Below are 16631 nucleotides of genomic sequence, written 5' to 3'. Positions count from 1 at the left end.
AAGTTGCTTTTATCAGCAATCTCACAGCTCGAATAAGAAGAAATCTAACAAGATCACCAGTTGTGAACGTACGTCTCCTAATTGATCACTGTACCTAGAGATAATAACCCCCTTAAAATTATGATCCATGTTAATACTTATGGATATCTGTGTGTATATATATATATATAAGTTCTATAACTTATATATATGATGAATATATAATCTATATAAAAATGCTACAACTATGAAAAAATTTTATAAAAATAAATTCACAAACTAACGTGACTTGATATGATATATTATATTTATTTTATAATAAAAATAATTTTACAACTTAACGTATCATATTAAGTCACATTAATTTACTTGCGAGTTTAGTTTTATAAACGCCTTATTTATGATTCCTTGCAAGTGCGTGAAGCTAGAATTAATATTAGATGGGTCGTAAGTAGAAAGTAAGTACCACGTACGGTACTAGGGGTTAGATCATGTACAGCTTGCTTGATACATTCATACTCAATACCAATGATTATATTCCTGCATGAGTCTATATATATATATATATGTGTGTGTGTGTGTGTGTGTATTAATCAATTAAGCTTCCGCCTTGGCTTTAGTGTTGATTAAGACAGACTCAACCAGGCCACGTTCTTCAATTATGGATACAGTTTCCATCTTGTGCGTGTTTGATTCAATCTCACATTAGGAATCTTGTGGCACACGAACGTGCCAGCTGCTTTCCTTTGCCTTCATTATTATTTTGTTGCTCAATTTATTCAAAGCTAGCTGCGCGCTTAATGAGCTTTCTGCTTGATCAACACTCTTATGCATAAGTTTGCAGATCAATAGATATTGTTCCTATTTCGAATTCGGTGCAAATAATTGCAAGGCTTCAGAAGCACCACCATCAGTAGATCTACATCAACATGATCAGCATGCAGGCCGGTCTTTAATTGGAAACAAACTCAACATCAGGAAGAACAAGTACTGATCGAGTCAACAATATAAGTAGCTACTTCTGAACCCAAAACCAGGTCATGAGTAGAATAAAATATAAATTGCAGCCTGAGAAACCATATCCTAAATAGACAGTACCCCTTCAAAAGATCAAACATCAATCTGTTTGGCAATAGCAGAAACATGACCACATAAACTATTATTTCTTAGTCTCGGTTTGGATTGAAAACTCACCTCAACTCATCTCATCATTACAATTTTCTCAAATTTCTACACAAAATATAATAAACAATTCAACTTTTTCAAATCTTAAAAAAAAATAATATTTAAAAATAATATTATAATAATATTTTATTATATTATTTCCAAACCATCTCAACTTATCTATCCAATCGGGCCAAGATATGTACATTTTCATGAATAAAGTCCATTTTTTTTCATAAATATGAACTATATATATATATATATATATATATATATATATTATAAATGTCTTTTTTTGTGGTTTTTTTTTCCTGGCATGAGTGGGTACTGTTCCATGTTACAATATTACAGAATACGGCCAGATGCAGAACCCTAGCTAGCTGCACGGCGGCATGACATAGTCCAGGCTGCCAAACGCGGATAAACCGATAAAGACAATACCCCTTGATCAATTAAAATGGATTTAGGAAACGCGCAATTAAAGGTGTCCTAACTAATCATTTATTTTATTTTAAGAGCAAGCAAGGCCAAGCTGCAAGCTGGATTTCTAATTTATTTTATTTTATCTTATATTATTCTGTTTTTATTAATTTTCAATGAAGTCATGATCGAGCTGCCTATATTCGCGATCACTTGACATGGGATCATGTTGCGAAAACCACATTTCAAGCTTCGGATTAATTACTTTATTGTGTTACCACTCCATCTCTATTAATTAATTAATTAATTCAATACCTCTTAAATTATCTTCCCTTACTTAGCCCAAAAATACCAATATCGAGGGTTATATATATATATATATATATATATATATATAGAGTAGAGGGAAAATTAATAATATTGTCTTTTGAATAGTTAAACGAGTTGGACTTGTAATATTAATCTTGTCCTTTTTTTTTTTTTTTTTTTTTTCTAGCGTAGAGACAACTTGTCCGAGGATGAGACTTTGTCAATGTGTCAACTAACACTCCATAAATTTGGACCACCATATCAATAGTTTTTTCATAGAAGTTTGCTGTAAATACTATTAGCAATATTATTGCCAGACCACCTGACTAAGCAGCTAGCTAGCGCTAGCTACGATACACCAATTTTTAGTTCCTTCTCTTAGAACAATTAAGGAAAACTTAAATAATACTTAAATTGATACTTTAAAAAAGACCAGTTAATGCTATAATTTAATTAAGTCATATGTAATTATTAAAGAAAAGTTCTCTTTGATTATAAGTAACATGAAAGTGTCTGAGAAAAATTCTTTGACCCGTTTTATCCGACCCGACTTAATTAGGATGTATTATATATATAATATATATATATATATACACACACATACTACTATTCCCATACGGTGGCTGTGCTGCCTCATTATCTTTGTTTTTCTATCTAAATAAAATCATTTACAGTTTCGTGGATATAAACATGTTGTCAAATCACGTAAATTTTGAATTTTGTGTAATTGATTCTACTTTTATTTTATTTTCTCATATGGTTCTTAACATATCCAACTAACGATATATGGTACATTCTAATTACCATCCTTGGAGTATTGTACTTTAATTTATAGTTTGAGAATAATAATACAAGCTGGAATAACAATATTCCATGCACTTGCCTTCTCATAAAAAAAAAAAAAAAAAAAAAACAATATTCCACTTGCCTTAAAAGACTATACTTGCAATCATGGCCGGTAACAATATTATATCCGGCCCCTTGCAAAAGGAAGGGTACCATAAAAGAAAAAAAAAATCAAGCCTCATTAATTATTTAATTTTGAAAATCACCCAAAAGGGTACTTTCGTCATTTGGAATCCATATTGTAACAATTATATTATTTTACTTTCTCCTCTGTTCGTAGGGGTAGCTGCTCCTATATAACACATTGTCCAGTTTTGGCCACATTCATATATGCATACGCGAGAAACAGAGTCAGAAAGAGTTCCAAACTTTTCATTCACGCAGAGAGAATTCAAACTATATATATATATATATAGGTCGACATGGGTAACAGTCTAAGGTGTTGCTTGGCTTGTGTTCTTCCCTGTGGAGCTCTAGACTTGATCCGCATCGTTCATTTGAACGGCTACGTAGAAGAGATCACACATCCGGTCACGGCCGGTGAGATCCTTGAGGCCAACCCAAATCACGTCCTGAGCAAACCGTGCTCTCAAGGCGTTGTACGTAAAATTTTGATTGTCTCGCCGGATTCTGAGCTCAAGAGAGGAAGCATTTACTTCTTGATCCCAGCTTCGTCGCTGCCGGAGAAGAAAAAACGTGGTAACAACCTCAGTAAGTCCTCCAAGAAGAGCAAAAAGTGCAGCAGTACTAGTGATGTTGATCATGTCTCGGACTGTGATCGTTACCTATCGGACGTCATCTCCGAAAAGAAACCGTCGCGTCGACGGGATCGAAGGACTGGCCGAGTTGGAGGAGTGTGGGAGCCTCATCTTGAGAGCATCTCCGAGGACTTATAAACACACTTTCTTTTTAATTTCCGATGCTGGAATCCGATCGACATGCCCCGCCGGGAACCATTAAAGTTGGTGTTCTGATGTACGTACGTACGTGGTGGGGTCGTTTTGTTGTTTTGGTCTGCGTCTAATATATATATAATTATATGGCAGATCTGGATTCCAGTATTTAGTATTTACGCTGGCGTTTGCTTCACGAGAAAAAGTTATGACAGATCATCAACGTGCAAATGTTTGTACCAAAGCGAAATTGTTTTTTACACCCTCGAGTTGTAAGTAAATATGTTCCTCTATTTTCTTTTCTTTTTGAGAAGATATTTTCCGGAGCACAGGAAGAAAAATAACAGGTCTGGCGACTGATAGCCTTAGGTTGCGTTTAAATATTGAAATGAATTAAAGTGAATTGAATTTTTTTATAAATAGTAGTGAGTTGAGATTGTTGAATGAGTTTGGTGAGATCCACTTAAAGTGAGTTTAAAATATATTTAGATGTTAAGATGAATTTAAATATATTTATAAAAAGTTAAAAAAAAAAAAATAGATCTCATCATTATTTTATACTGTTCATATCACAGTAAAAACGGAAATCATTTCCGTAACTGGCGCCAAATGCAGCAGGAAAAATATCAAATAAATTGTCACTGTAGCTTATACGGCAACGAGAACATGCAAGCAGGAAATAACTTGACATATGCCTTCAGGTTTTTTTTGTTTTGATAATAGTATTCACTATTTACAGATTTGTACTCTTTGAAGTTGTCATTTTTTATATTACTTTTTCATTAATTTTTTTTTATCTATTTCCTTGTATATCATTTTTCATATTACCATTTCACTATTTTCATCACTTTTATTTCATTATTTTTATTATTTCTTATTTAAGATATGACACGAAATTAGTAATACCAAATACCATTATATATCTTCCCTAAAGTTTTTATTTGATTGTATAAAAAAGTTCTTAATTTTGTTATTTTTAATTTTTTAAAAACAACAAAATTAATAAAGAACATCTGTAAAATAGAATTTCCACTACATTTTGTATGTAAATTCCTTCTTGAAATGTAAAATATATATATTGAGTTAGTGGGGAAAAATACTACCAGGAGCATAACACATTTTATTCAATAATTTATTTACATATTAAACATCGATTTATGTAAATAAAGGGTCTCAAATTGACAATCTATTGTTTCATACTGACATAACAAAAAGAAATTGCAACACCATACTAGCAATTAGGTGTTGCCTTGTTGACCATAACTATGCCCCCACATAGGTAATGCAATAGCATCTCTTCTTGCGGCCATCGCTTGTGCTGATGCAATCGACATGTCAGGTACATGAGTCTCTTCACTGGTGTTCTGATTCGCATCCATTCCTGGATAATCATCTGGATTGCTATATACTAGAAAATCCCGATCATTAGGTGTAACCATGCGGATAAAGTTATGGATCGTACAACATGCAATAATAAGATATCGTTGCCGAGTTGGAAGGTATGGGGGCATTAAATTTAAAATTCGAAAACGCTTCTTCAACACGCCGAATGTTCGTTCAATGACATTCCGAAGGGATGAATGCCGATAATTAAACAGATCTTTATATCCTTGGAAGGTATGAGAGCCTCTTCGTTCAGATCTATGATACCTTACCCTCGGATACGGTGGCATAAATCCTTCAGTACATGGAAATGCTGAATCTACTAGATAATAATAACCTGAAAATTTATAATACAAAATTAATCATTTATAATGTTTGAAGAATCCAAATTCTTGCAAACTTTCAACGTACAAATAAAATAATGTATAAAAATTACCTTCTTCAGGCCATGGAAAATGGTTCCCCGGACGCCTCAACGCATCAATTAAAACACGAGCATCATGGGCTGTACCCTCCCACCCGGCGTATACGAATGTGAATTTCATTTCGAAATCACAGACACACATGACATTCTGAGTAATCCTGTGATACCGATTTAAGTATGCATTTGCTACGGAAGCCGGTGCAGCTGCGTCGATCATGACCCTATCCATTGCACCATGACATTTCTGCAGATTTCGTTTTAAATTCTCATAAATTCCAAAATATCGTAGTGCAAACAGTTTTTGACATATGTAGAATTTTAAAAGAGAAAGTAGATCATGTAATGGCGAATATTTACCTCGAACCATGGATAATGTCTTGGATTTCCTTCAATATAAGGCATCACCCCAGTTGTCTGGCTCGGTTTAATCACACGGCGCGATAGACGACATAATGCACGCATTACGTGGTACACATGTCGATTTATTGTTTCAACCGAATGTTGAAACAAGTTAGCTGCATTCCGTTGAACGACACCATGCCCGACAGTGTAGCAAAACATTCCTAAGGCTTCCTCAACCGTGACTTCTCGTGACGAATCACGCAATCTTGCATTTGTATGTAAACGATTACATAAGGCCCGGAATACATCTACCTCCATTCGGAACATCTCATAACAGGTGTCAGGATGTCCATTTAGTACTGCGATGATGTACTGGTTACCACGCAAGCCAATGTTATGTTGTGGCCTGGGCATACGACGTGGGGCATGGGATTGCTACTCCTCCATCAACATGCTCAAAAGAACTGCTTCTTCCGTACCATCGTTACGTCTAGACCATGCATACCATTCCGCCCATGTTTCAAAATCAAATGTACTTGACGCGTTACTACTAGAGCCCTCTTCACTCGTGTCATTCTCCTCGATATTGTCGTCATCATTCCACGCATCGCTATCATTGTCCATTTTTCCTTTGAAAAAACGAGTTCACACAAACATTAAAAATTTCATATTGCATATGAATTTGTCATCCAAACAAAAAAAGAATTCATAAAGAGCAGAAACTTAGCAAAGCAAATTTTTTTAAAACTAAATACCAAGTTCGAACTTAAATTAGACAACACGAAATAAGATTGTTAGAAATCTTAAATAGATCTAATAAAGTTAAACATAAAAATAAAGTCTCATCTAGGAAGTACGAAAAAACATAGCAAGGCTGGAGTGGGTATGGTCAGCCTAGTGACCAAACCCAATCTATTCTCATCGATGGGGTCATGTTCTGGAAAACAGTTAGGACATTAGGATTCATAAACGCTTTTACTGCACGAAGATGGACATCTGGCGGTAGGGGAGGGGTGATATCCTCCAAATATTTCATACATTGTGCTACACTACTAAAGCCTGCATCCGACCCAATATTCGAACCCTCGCCTCTACTGCGCTTGGAGCTGCAAAGTTCAAACATCTTTGCATCCAAATTTGCCCTTTGTTTAGAAGTGGAGGCAAGTGTCTGTATAGCAGCACTAAGCTCTGGTGAGAATGATGGTCCGGCTGAGTCCCCACGTCGCCTACGAGGAGGCATTCGCTGTGAGACCCCTCCTTGCGTCGATGGAGTCATGGAAATGTCATCCAAATCAATGGTGGAGTCTAATCCAACGCCACTACCCAACACGGGACCTCGGGCCCTCAATTCCTCCTCCAGTTGCCTGCTCCTCCTCTCTAGTAGGGGGTTCCTGCGTTGAAGCATAATGCAAGACCCCTGTTGTGACGACCTGACCAAAAATCGTGCAAAGGATGTCGTAGTTGGCACATCCATTGGTCTTGTATTTTTTCCACTGGTTTCGAACCTAATAAATGGTAAAAATAATTACACAAGTTGAAACTAATTGATAAAAGCATGTAATCATATAATTGGCCATAAATTATTGAGAATAAAATGCAAGAAAATTTCAAATTACCCGGATCGCGTTTGCCCAATGTTCTTCCGTAGCAATAACAGTTTTTGTTATCGGGTTCCAACCCATGCCCGATTGGCCCATTAAATCTGTAAACTCGCGTTGTGTCTTCTTAAGACGGGCAATTTTCCCCTTCACTTGTAAGGGATCTACTGGCCTAATACCAAGTTGATTGAGGCGTGTGGCAAGTCGGACTATGTCACGGTTTGTAATTCTGGACCCCACCAATTTACCCTCCAATGTTTCTTGGTACAAAATATCAACCAACATCTCCTCCAACCCACCAGACCAAATTTCACGATCACGTACAACCTCTACGTCATCCATGGTATACTGCGAATGGCGAATAATGACAATACAAAAAATAATGACAATGCAAACAATAGACAATGCACTTAAATCCATATTATTACGTATTGCTATGCATCATAAACATGGTACATGCATCAAATCCAAAACTAGTAAATTTCACTATATTAAATGCAATGCAATGTTATTTTTGTTTTATAAGTCAAATGCATGTAATATATCAATACAAGGAATCGAGGCCTATATACGAGTAAGATAAATATCAAAATAATATTACTGAAAATGTTTTAATACCTTGTACGAGGAGCTGCGGGATGAGCGCAGAAAGTAGGGCTGCAAGTCATACATAGCAATTAGAATGAAGGTGTAAAACCCACAAATGAAACAAATACTATCCAGTTTAAAATAATATATATATATATATATATATATATAAAATGAAGGTGTAAAACTATTTATTTTTAATAATTTGAGGGTATAATGTGTCGGTTTTAATATGTCATGGTGGCTATAGCATCACTGCAGAAGAGGGCACTAATCTTAGTTTCTAACACCAAAATTGGGAGGAGAATTGAAAGGGTGTATCTAAGATATTGAAAGCCAAGAAACTACGAAGACCATGAGCTTGTGATCTGTGTCTAATAACAAAGAAACTTCCTTTGGACGGACCACACACGACGAATGACAACAAATTCGGTACTTTCTAGACTAAAGAAGGGAGGGTAACAGGAAACTCAATCACCTTGAGGATTGATGCTTCAGAAATGGTAGGATGGGTACTTTTCTTTAGCATCATCAAATGCAGATCAATATGATGAAAGCTGAAAGGCTGTATGAGTCTCAAGGTGGTCCAATTATTCTATCCCAGGTTCGCATGGCTCCCCGGCTCCACATTCTATACTTTCCTATGACCCAACGAAATGCAACGTTTTTTTCTAATTGAATCCAAGTCAGACTTTCCAACTCTGCAAATGTTTGTTACAGATTGAAAATGAATATGGACCTATGGAACCATTTGTTTCTAATCTCTCTCTCATTCAGTAGTGCCAATTACAATCCAATAGTTATTTAAAATTGCAGCCCAGACGTTTGAGTAAATACTTATGACATGCATATACGCCAAATGCTTAAAATAAAGTTCAGATAGTTGCTTACCCGGTAAGAGCGCGTCTTCGGAGCCGTGATTATTAATCTCTTGATGGCTCGCCTTCGATTGCGAAGCTTCACCGTGGAGGCGCTTTGCTTCCGTAGTGAAATTGTGGTGGGTTTAGTTGAGCTCGGTACAGGCATTATATAGGAATGCAACACAGAACAGGGCACGGGTTTACAGTAGCAGGTATCAGTTGATTGGATTGCTGCTTGAGAGTAGAGATCAGTTTGTAAGAAGGAATCAAGTCGTACTCAGATGCGTTCTGTTTATTACCACGCCGAAAGGATGTTTGCTAGGGGGCTGCAGTGAGCTCAGACGGGAAGGACAAGCCCAAAGGTCCTTCGCCACTGTTGGAGCACGAGGGCTGGAAAGGATGGTGGATTTGACGAGGGGAACCTCTTCCGTTCAAACAGGGGCTGCACATATCTAACATCCAACCCCTCGACTATGGGGGACGATGGTGGGATTCGATTGCTGCTACTTCCGTGATCAGCCTTCTTGCAATTCCAACTAGGCTTCACAACGGCGCCCGATCAAGATGTTGGCTATGGAGGAATCCACTTGGTTTTGAATGAAATGGGAGTTTTGGAAATGTTGGGGATGAAGGACGGGAAAGAGAGAGGGAGAGACAGTCAGAGGAGTTATTATAACGGACTGAGTTGAAAATAAAAGCATTCAGGAATCTCTGCTGAAAGTAGAGATGTGTCGCGTCTACAACAGTGTAAAAATGAGTTTACGGATTAAAGTAATTTCAAACTCGGCTTCACGTGTGTTTGGGTAACAGAGTTCAGTTTAAATTTGAACTGAGTTGAGATGCTTTCAGCATCCAAATGATGCCTTAATTAAAGTGGAGCAGTACTTTATTTGTATGTACGTGTGACGTTTGAGGTTTTTGGTTTGATGTTTTTGCCTCAAAACGAAATTAATGCTTCTTAGAATTGTTTTAGAGCTTATAAACATTAATTAATTAATGGTGTTGTAAATTTAGGCATACGTACGTCCTACAATCTTTACCCCATCTGTGTTGATGTAATAATGACAATATATATATTATATATCATTGAACATTTATCATAGATTATTTGTGATAAAAATGACTATTTCGATAAAAACAGACCCATTTTAACTAGTTAGGACAAGCAAAAGGAAACCTATATAGATCAGGAGTATTACTTACTTCAAAGGCGAGCAAGAGAGATTACTCCTGCATGCTTCTCGTAAAAGGAAGACAATCGGCCCTCTCAAAAGATGTTCTTTCCGACCGAGGGTGTTTTGGAAAGGTAGAGATCAAGAACGAACGAGATTAATCTCAATGCAAAATTTTGGGAAATGTAAACTGCAAACTCCCCTTAGAGGCCGATTTTATGATCTAATTTGTTGGGTCGGTGATCTTAAATAATTTTATTATGATCATGAAGTTTGTTCTAGCAAGCAATTTTAAGGTCAAATCCATGAAATGATCATCGATCGGAAATTACTAGCTAGACATGATTAATTATTAGAGTGTTAGCCTAACGACAATATTAATATTTAATCTTAATAATTAATATTCTTCTGACTTTGAAATGGGTTACATTGTCTGATATTTAACCACTAATGAAGCCAATATTTTATGCAAGCTAGTACTGTTCAAGAGCAGTTGATCGTGATGATGATGATGATGTGTTTTATAAAATTATCAGTATTGTAATTGACAATTTGCAGCGAATTATAGGCTAAATATATATATATATATATATATATATATACGAGAAAATATACTTGTAACCGTAAATTTTACAATCGTTGCGTAATCATTTTGAAAAAAGTGAATAAAATATGAGATACATATAAAAAAAATTAATTTTTTAATAATGAATACCATTCTTTTTCAAAGCAATTACACGACGTTTACGCACTTCACGATTATATGTAGAATTGCTCATTAAATTAAGTGGGCGAGAGAGGAGGAAATCCATGTGAAAACTCATGTGAAGACCACCGAGTCATACGAATGGTGTCCGAGAAGAAGATCATTTGACAGTTAATTTGTTAATTTGCATTAATTTTATGTAGCATGAAGATGTCCCTTGCTTGCTACTTGAGAACTAATTTGAATTATATATATGTATAGGCTAATAATATATATAATTCACCGGACAACATGATTTGCACATCGTTCCTTTCTCAAATACTACTCCACCCCACAATTTTTAATTTTAATCTTTTGACCACAAACCTGATCTTAATTTGGTTTAATTTAGTTTAATTTTTACATCTCAGACTTGCACTTTTTCGAGTTGATCTTGGAATTAATTATATATTAATTATGTATCAAATAGCGACGAATCGATCTCTCACGCTCATATATATATAAATATATATATATATAAGTACTTAATTGGATCTGCCTCATATACCAGAAACCGTGCTAGCTATTGTTTTAATCGGAGGATCATTGGAAAATTAAACTTAATTTAGGTGCATATATACTATTGATTTGAAAGATTTACGCCCAGTTTGGATTGTAAGATTGTTTCATTTTATATCATATAATCTCAACATCTAAATATCACAAATACAAATACTTTTTAATTTTAAATTTTCAAAATTTTCAACTAATTATTATAATTTTCTCAAACTTCCAAACAAAACATAACAAAAAATAATTCAATATTTTTCAAATTATAAAAATAATCTTAAAAAAATCATACTCTAACAATATTTTAATTTAATAATATTTTTATTCATTTTTTTTCTCTCTTTTTCTAAAATCCCATAAAACATCTGAACTCAATTGATTTAATTACTATTTATAAACTATTTCATTACTATTCATAAATTTTTCATCTCATCTCAACATGGAAACAAAGTTTTGACAAGGAAGTTGCCAATCAGCTAAGTAATGGCAGGGGTGAGATGAGATACAAAATTTTTATCTCATCATTATACATTTTTCAAATCCACATACAAAATATAATAAACAATTTAACGTTTTCAAATCTCAATTCACATTTTTCAAATTTCAAAACAATAATAATATTAAAACATAATATTTTAAACTCTCAAACAAAATACAAAATTCTCACTTCACCCCCAAACCTGCCAGGATGTTAAGGATGTGTTTTACTGCTTCTCACACAACCAAAGAGGAAAGAGGTTTTGAGGGTTTAGGGGAACACCTCCGATGTCTAAGTCAGTAAAGGTAATGAGATTTCTCTAGGAATTCATTCAGATGGGTTCATAATCATACCTGGATGATATAAATAAAGCTCACAATTTTTCTTGTTAATACACGATAACTATCTCATTTGTTATTTGAAATTCAAGTCTTTGGGATATTGGGGCTTAACTTATCTTTAAATGAGCCGATAGCCCTTTCATTTTGAAGTTCTCGAGCGGTTGTTCTTCTGGCTCTAGCCAAAATATGCTTGGATTGGGTTACGCCTTGAATCAACTAGATTATTGGGCAGTGCTATAGCCCAAGCCCATGATATGACCCAACAGAGTCACAAACGTAAACACTTTTCAATTTCAAAATTTCAAATAATCATTATAATTTTCTCAAACTTCTAAACAAAACATGACAAAAAAAAATTCAAAATTTTGAAATCATAAAATAAAAATAATATTAAAAAAATTATACTATAACAATATTTTAATTTTATAATATTTTTATTCAATTTTTTTTCTTTTTCTAAAATCTCATAAAACATCTTAACTCAAATGATTTCATTACTATTTACAAACTATTTCACTACTATTCATAAATTTTTCATCTCATTTCAACATCCAAACGAAGTCTTGAAGAGGAAGTTGCCAATCAGCTGAGTAATATTCCCATTTGGAATGAGGTCTTTTAGAATGTCCGTTAAGGATGTGTTTCATAGCTTCTCACACAACCAAAGATGAAAGAGGCTTGAGGGTTCAGGAGAACATCTCCAATGCCTAAGTCAGTGAAGGTAATGAGATTTCTCTAGTAATTCATTCAGATGAGTTCATAATCATACATGAATAATATGAATAAAGCTCACAACTCTTCTTGTTAATACGCGATAACTATCTCACTCGTTATTTGAAATTAAAGTCTTTGGGATATTGGGGCTTAACTTATCTTTAAATGAGTTGATAGCCCTTTCATCCTAAAGTTCTCGAGCGGTTGTTCCTCTGGCTCTAGCCAGAATATGCTTGGATTGGGTTAGGCCTTGGATCAACCGAATTATTGGGCTGTGCTATAGCCCAAGCCCATGATATGACCCAGTAGGCCCTTGGGAAAGGATTAGGCCCCTTCTAGTTACCCCGCGAAGTCTCATCACGCGCAGTGTGATGGAATTGTAATTATGGCATTGTTTCATTGTTTGGATTTTTCGTCATTTCATGCCCTACTGTTAGGGCGTCGCTTCGCCTTTGAGTCCTTTTGCATATCCCTCTTAATTGTTACAGTTATTTATTATTTTCAGGCATCCCCTTTTTACCACTTCTTATCTTCGATATTCCCTCTTTTTTTTTTTTTAGCACTCTACTTCCATGTGTTTTCTCTTAATATCCCTTGTAAATCCATGGCTTCTTCCAAAGGTAACCCTTTGTCTTCTTCCCACGGAGCCGGGTCTTCACGACCCGGTGACCCTTCCCTTAGCTTGGAAGAGGCGGCGGCTAACCCTATTGTTGGAGAAGGCTATGCTCCTCGTTTGATTTTTGAGGGCCATCGATGGTCCTCCACCATCTCTTGGCACGAATTGGACTCTGTGAGTGATAACTTCAACATCCCAGACTCGGTGGTTCTGGGCTTGCTAGAATAGAGTCAAGGAGCCATCGACGTGAGAGGTATGGCAATTTCTGTTGCTTTGTACTTAGCGATGTTCACGATGGGACTTTGTTTGCCCTTTGTATGATGCGTTCGTGACGTGTTAGACGTCTTGAGTGTTGCTCTGGCTCAACATGTGCCCAATGCTTGGAGGATTTTGATGGCTTGTTGCATTATTTGGTGGTATGTTTTGGAGCCCAAGGGTGATAACTACCTTGATCTCACGGCTTGTGAATTTCTTTCTTTGCACGGTTTTAGACGCTTTGAAGGAAACCTTTGTAGCTTTAGGTCTCACAACAAATTAGTTTAATTGGAGTGCAAATATTCCCATGCCAACGATTGGCAAAGGAAATTTTCTTTTGTGTCTGGGGACGATTGAGAATTTCTTGCTGATGAGACCATGAATCATGAGTTTCTCATTGTGGCTTCATGGTCCCCAATTCTCGACAAGCGCGATTTTGAGATCATTCTTTATGTTCGTGAGGAGGCTTGCATCCAGTTGATACAATGTTGGGTAGACCAGAACATCAATTCCACCTGGACATATACTATTTTAACCTTCTCTAACATTGATAGATTTTTTTATGGTGCCTAGCAGGGCACATGTACTTGGTCGTGAATTTCTAGGCGCCCTGTCACTAGCGAGCGGTTTAAAAAGGGGGCCATAATCAGTGATAGGGGGCAAGAAAAAGATGAAACCTCATTTAGGTGTAAAACTTTCAAATGAATCCAATCCCACTGGAGGTAGGCCCCACCACCTTTGGCGAGTGGTGGAGAGGGCTTTGGTTGCCCTCAAGTACCCAGGACCAACTCATTTGACGAGCTCATGGCCCAAGCTGAGTTTGATCTGGAGTTGGTGATAGAGGCCGAATCCGCCTTGTCGCCGAATGTTCATTCTGGACTGCTCCACAGACTTCTCGACACCTGGCGGCCTTAGAAGATGACCTTCATTTGGATGAAGGCGATGTCATCGCGATCTTGAACCCAGACTTTCTAAATGTGCCCCGTACAAATAGTTTTCCTCCTTTAGATGGCCTTGGGGAGACTTTGCGAGTTGAAGATGTTGAGGAACAGTCGGTTGGGGTTGTATCCAGCTCACCGATTGCCTCAACAGTCTCGGGCAAGATAATCGCCAAGATGCCCTTTGTCTTTCCAAACCTATCTCCCGCTAATGGAAGTAAGGTGTCGATACCTTCCTCACCCTTTAGTATCTCTCCCGTGGGGGGTAGTTGATCGGTGCAAAACTGCAAGTGTACAATATCATAGTTTTATAGTAAAGTGATAAGAAGAGTGTCGTCCTTAGGGATTGATATCTCACTTTGACAAGTATTAAAATTATACTAACCTTGACTTTATTTAGAAAAGTCATTATGATTTTTGTAATTACAATTTGAAATAAAATCAATTAAAAGAAAATATTTAAAGGAAAGGAAAACTATTGTTTAATGATTGAATCAAAGAGAAAATGAACTTCTATGAAATCGATTTCACCTAATCTCTCATTATACTTTTCTCATCTAACTAATTGAAATTAATTCTCTCTGTTTGTTAGGAAATTCTCCGAAGTCATCCAAAAGCCTCTTTCGATAGTCAGTTGGATTTATTCTTGATCATCATTTTACACAAGAGTATGTAAATTAATGGACATGAATGCATTAAGACCAACGATTTTAATACTATATAGGTTTATATAGGTCTTTCGATTTCTATATTTACCTATGCTGAAATATCTAAGGTCTATCCTATAATTCATTCTTTCGAAAACAAATCACAAGATTAAAATTATTTAATCAATGACCAGTCAATTAGAAGTAATAAATTCAAAATGAATCAGACAAATATAACAGAAAATTACGTCAAATTAGCATAGAAAAATAAACATAGTTTGAAACTAGATTATATCATTTTTTTTAGGATAAAAAAAACTTAATTCATGCTAAAATTAAATTTAACATTAACAAATTCACAATAATTTTTTTTGAAAGGAACAAAAAAATCAACAGTGTCCCCGTTTTCTTCAATTTTATCTCCAGTCGGCGTCCTTTCAGGTTCTCACTCTGTTTTTTTTTTCTTTCTCTCTATTTTTTTTTTTTTACTTCGTCTCTTCTAGTCGTAAGTAGGTGCTAGGTGTTAGGTAGACTAAAAGCAACGTACCTTTTCTTTTTGAACTTCCGTTCAACACATTTTCAATAGTCCTTATCCTTTAAAAAAAAATCTCTTCCTTTCGGCGTCAACTTCGGCCTTTCGTTCAAATCTGATATTGAAGTCCTCTAGTTTCCTATCGTTATCTCAGCGACTTGGCATTCCATCTTTTTTCTCTTCAGCTTCTTCAACTTTTTTCATCTCTTGCTACTATCGAAATTCTACCGGTTTTGAATTCAGAAATCTGCTTCTATTCCCATTTCAAATTCTGCCATTTGACTGGTCTCAGTTTCTTCTATTCAACTTGATCTTTATCCCCTTAAACTTCATTTAAATCCGAGAGAGTCCACAGAGAATAGGCTGCTAAAATTTAGTCTTCATTTTCTTTAAATCTGAAATAAAATTTAAATAACAATAATAAAGCTTAAAATCAACATAAATAAATAAAATTAGACTAAATTTTAAAATTAAGAAGTGATAAAAATAAGAAATTATGTAAGTCATCAATCACCTCAAAACTTACAACTTTGTTTATCCTCAAACAAAACGAAAAGAGAATAAAATAAGAGACCACTATAGACTATCAAGTAGAACTTATAGAGAAGTCTCATCACTCACCAATCCATAATCTGAATTTAGATTTCATCATTGGTATCTTATTCTTTTAATATCAAAGATAGCAAGAAAATCAATAAAAAATTTAGAAATTTGTCAAGCAAGAGTTAAGGTTACTTCAACCTAAAGCTAAGACCTTGAGTGTGTGTGTGAAATAGTCAATTTAATTCCAAACTACCTGCAAACTCAGATAAAAGTAGAACAACTAAAACCCAGAAGAATTCTCTCAAAACTTAACTCCATAAGTCCAATTTTCAGA

At 35.4% G+C, this 16631-nt stretch overlaps 3 protein-coding genes across 3 annotated transcripts; 1 reads left to right on the top strand and 2 right to left on the bottom strand.

Annotated features, from left to right (window-relative positions):
- The first annotated feature begins 3041 nt into the window (after nucleotides 1-3041).
- LOC121240460 lies at nucleotides 3042-3973 on the top strand. The gene has a single exon (XM_041137924.1). It carries the CDS (start codon nucleotides 3141-3143, stop codon nucleotides 3612-3614), a length of 474 nt encoding a protein of 157 aa, XP_040993858.1. The 5' UTR covers nucleotides 3042-3140; the 3' UTR covers nucleotides 3615-3973.
- Nucleotides 3974-4849: 876 nt separating this feature from the next.
- LOC121240752 (putative nuclease HARBI1) lies at nucleotides 4850-6384 on the bottom strand. Its single transcript, XM_041138292.1, has 4 exons — nucleotides 6240-6384; nucleotides 5776-6119; nucleotides 5431-5662; nucleotides 4850-5331 (listed from the first exon to the last, which is right to left on the bottom strand). The coding sequence occupies exons 1-4, from the start codon at nucleotides 6382-6384 to the stop codon at nucleotides 4850-4852; spliced, it is 1203 nt and encodes a 400-aa protein (XP_040994226.1).
- A 265-nt stretch (nucleotides 6385-6649) lies between these two features.
- LOC121240751 lies at nucleotides 6650-9665 on the bottom strand. The gene is made up of 4 exons (XM_041138291.1): nucleotides 8838-9665; nucleotides 7977-8015; nucleotides 7594-7706; nucleotides 6650-7190 (listed from the first exon to the last, which is right to left on the bottom strand). Exons 1-4 carry the CDS (start codon nucleotides 8970-8972, stop codon nucleotides 6650-6652), a joined length of 828 nt encoding a protein of 275 aa, XP_040994225.1. The 5' UTR covers nucleotides 8973-9665.
- Nucleotides 9666-16631: the final 6966 nt, after the last annotated feature.

Source organism: Juglans microcarpa x Juglans regia, chromosome 7S (genome assembly GCF_004785595.1).
Source record: "Juglans microcarpa x Juglans regia isolate MS1-56 chromosome 7S, Jm3101_v1.0, whole genome shotgun sequence".
Classification (NCBI taxonomy): Eukaryota; Viridiplantae; Streptophyta; class Magnoliopsida; order Fagales; family Juglandaceae; genus Juglans; species Juglans microcarpa x Juglans regia.
This window is presented reverse-complemented; position numbering and strand designations above follow the sequence as displayed.

Coding starts and splice junctions, on each gene's coding strand:
- LOC121240752 (XM_041138292.1), bottom strand. CDS start 6,384: ATGGACAATGATAGCGATGCGTGGAATGATGACGACAATATCGAGGAG. Junction 6,120..6,239: donor ATGGTCTAGACGTAACGATG/GTACGGAAGAAG, acceptor ACATCATCGCAG/TACTAAATGGACATCCTGAC. Junction 5,332..5,430: donor TTTTCCATGGCCTGAAGAAG/GTAATTTTTATA, acceptor ATAAATTTTCAG/GTTATTATTATCTAGTAGAT.
- LOC121240751 (XM_041138291.1), bottom strand. CDS start 8,972: ATGCCTGTACCGAGCTCAACTAAACCCACCACAATTTCACTACGGAAG. Junction 8,016..8,837: donor CGAAGACGCGCTCTTACCGG/GTAAGCAACTAT, acceptor TATGACTTGCAG/CCCTACTTTCTGCGCTCATC. Junction 7,191..7,593: donor TTGGAGGGTAAATTGGTGGG/GTCCAGAATTAC, acceptor ATTTTTGGTCAG/GTCGTCACAACAGGGGTCTT.
- LOC121240460 (XM_041137924.1), top strand. CDS start 3,141: ATGGGTAACAGTCTAAGGTGTTGCTTGGCTTGTGTTCTTCCCTGTGGA.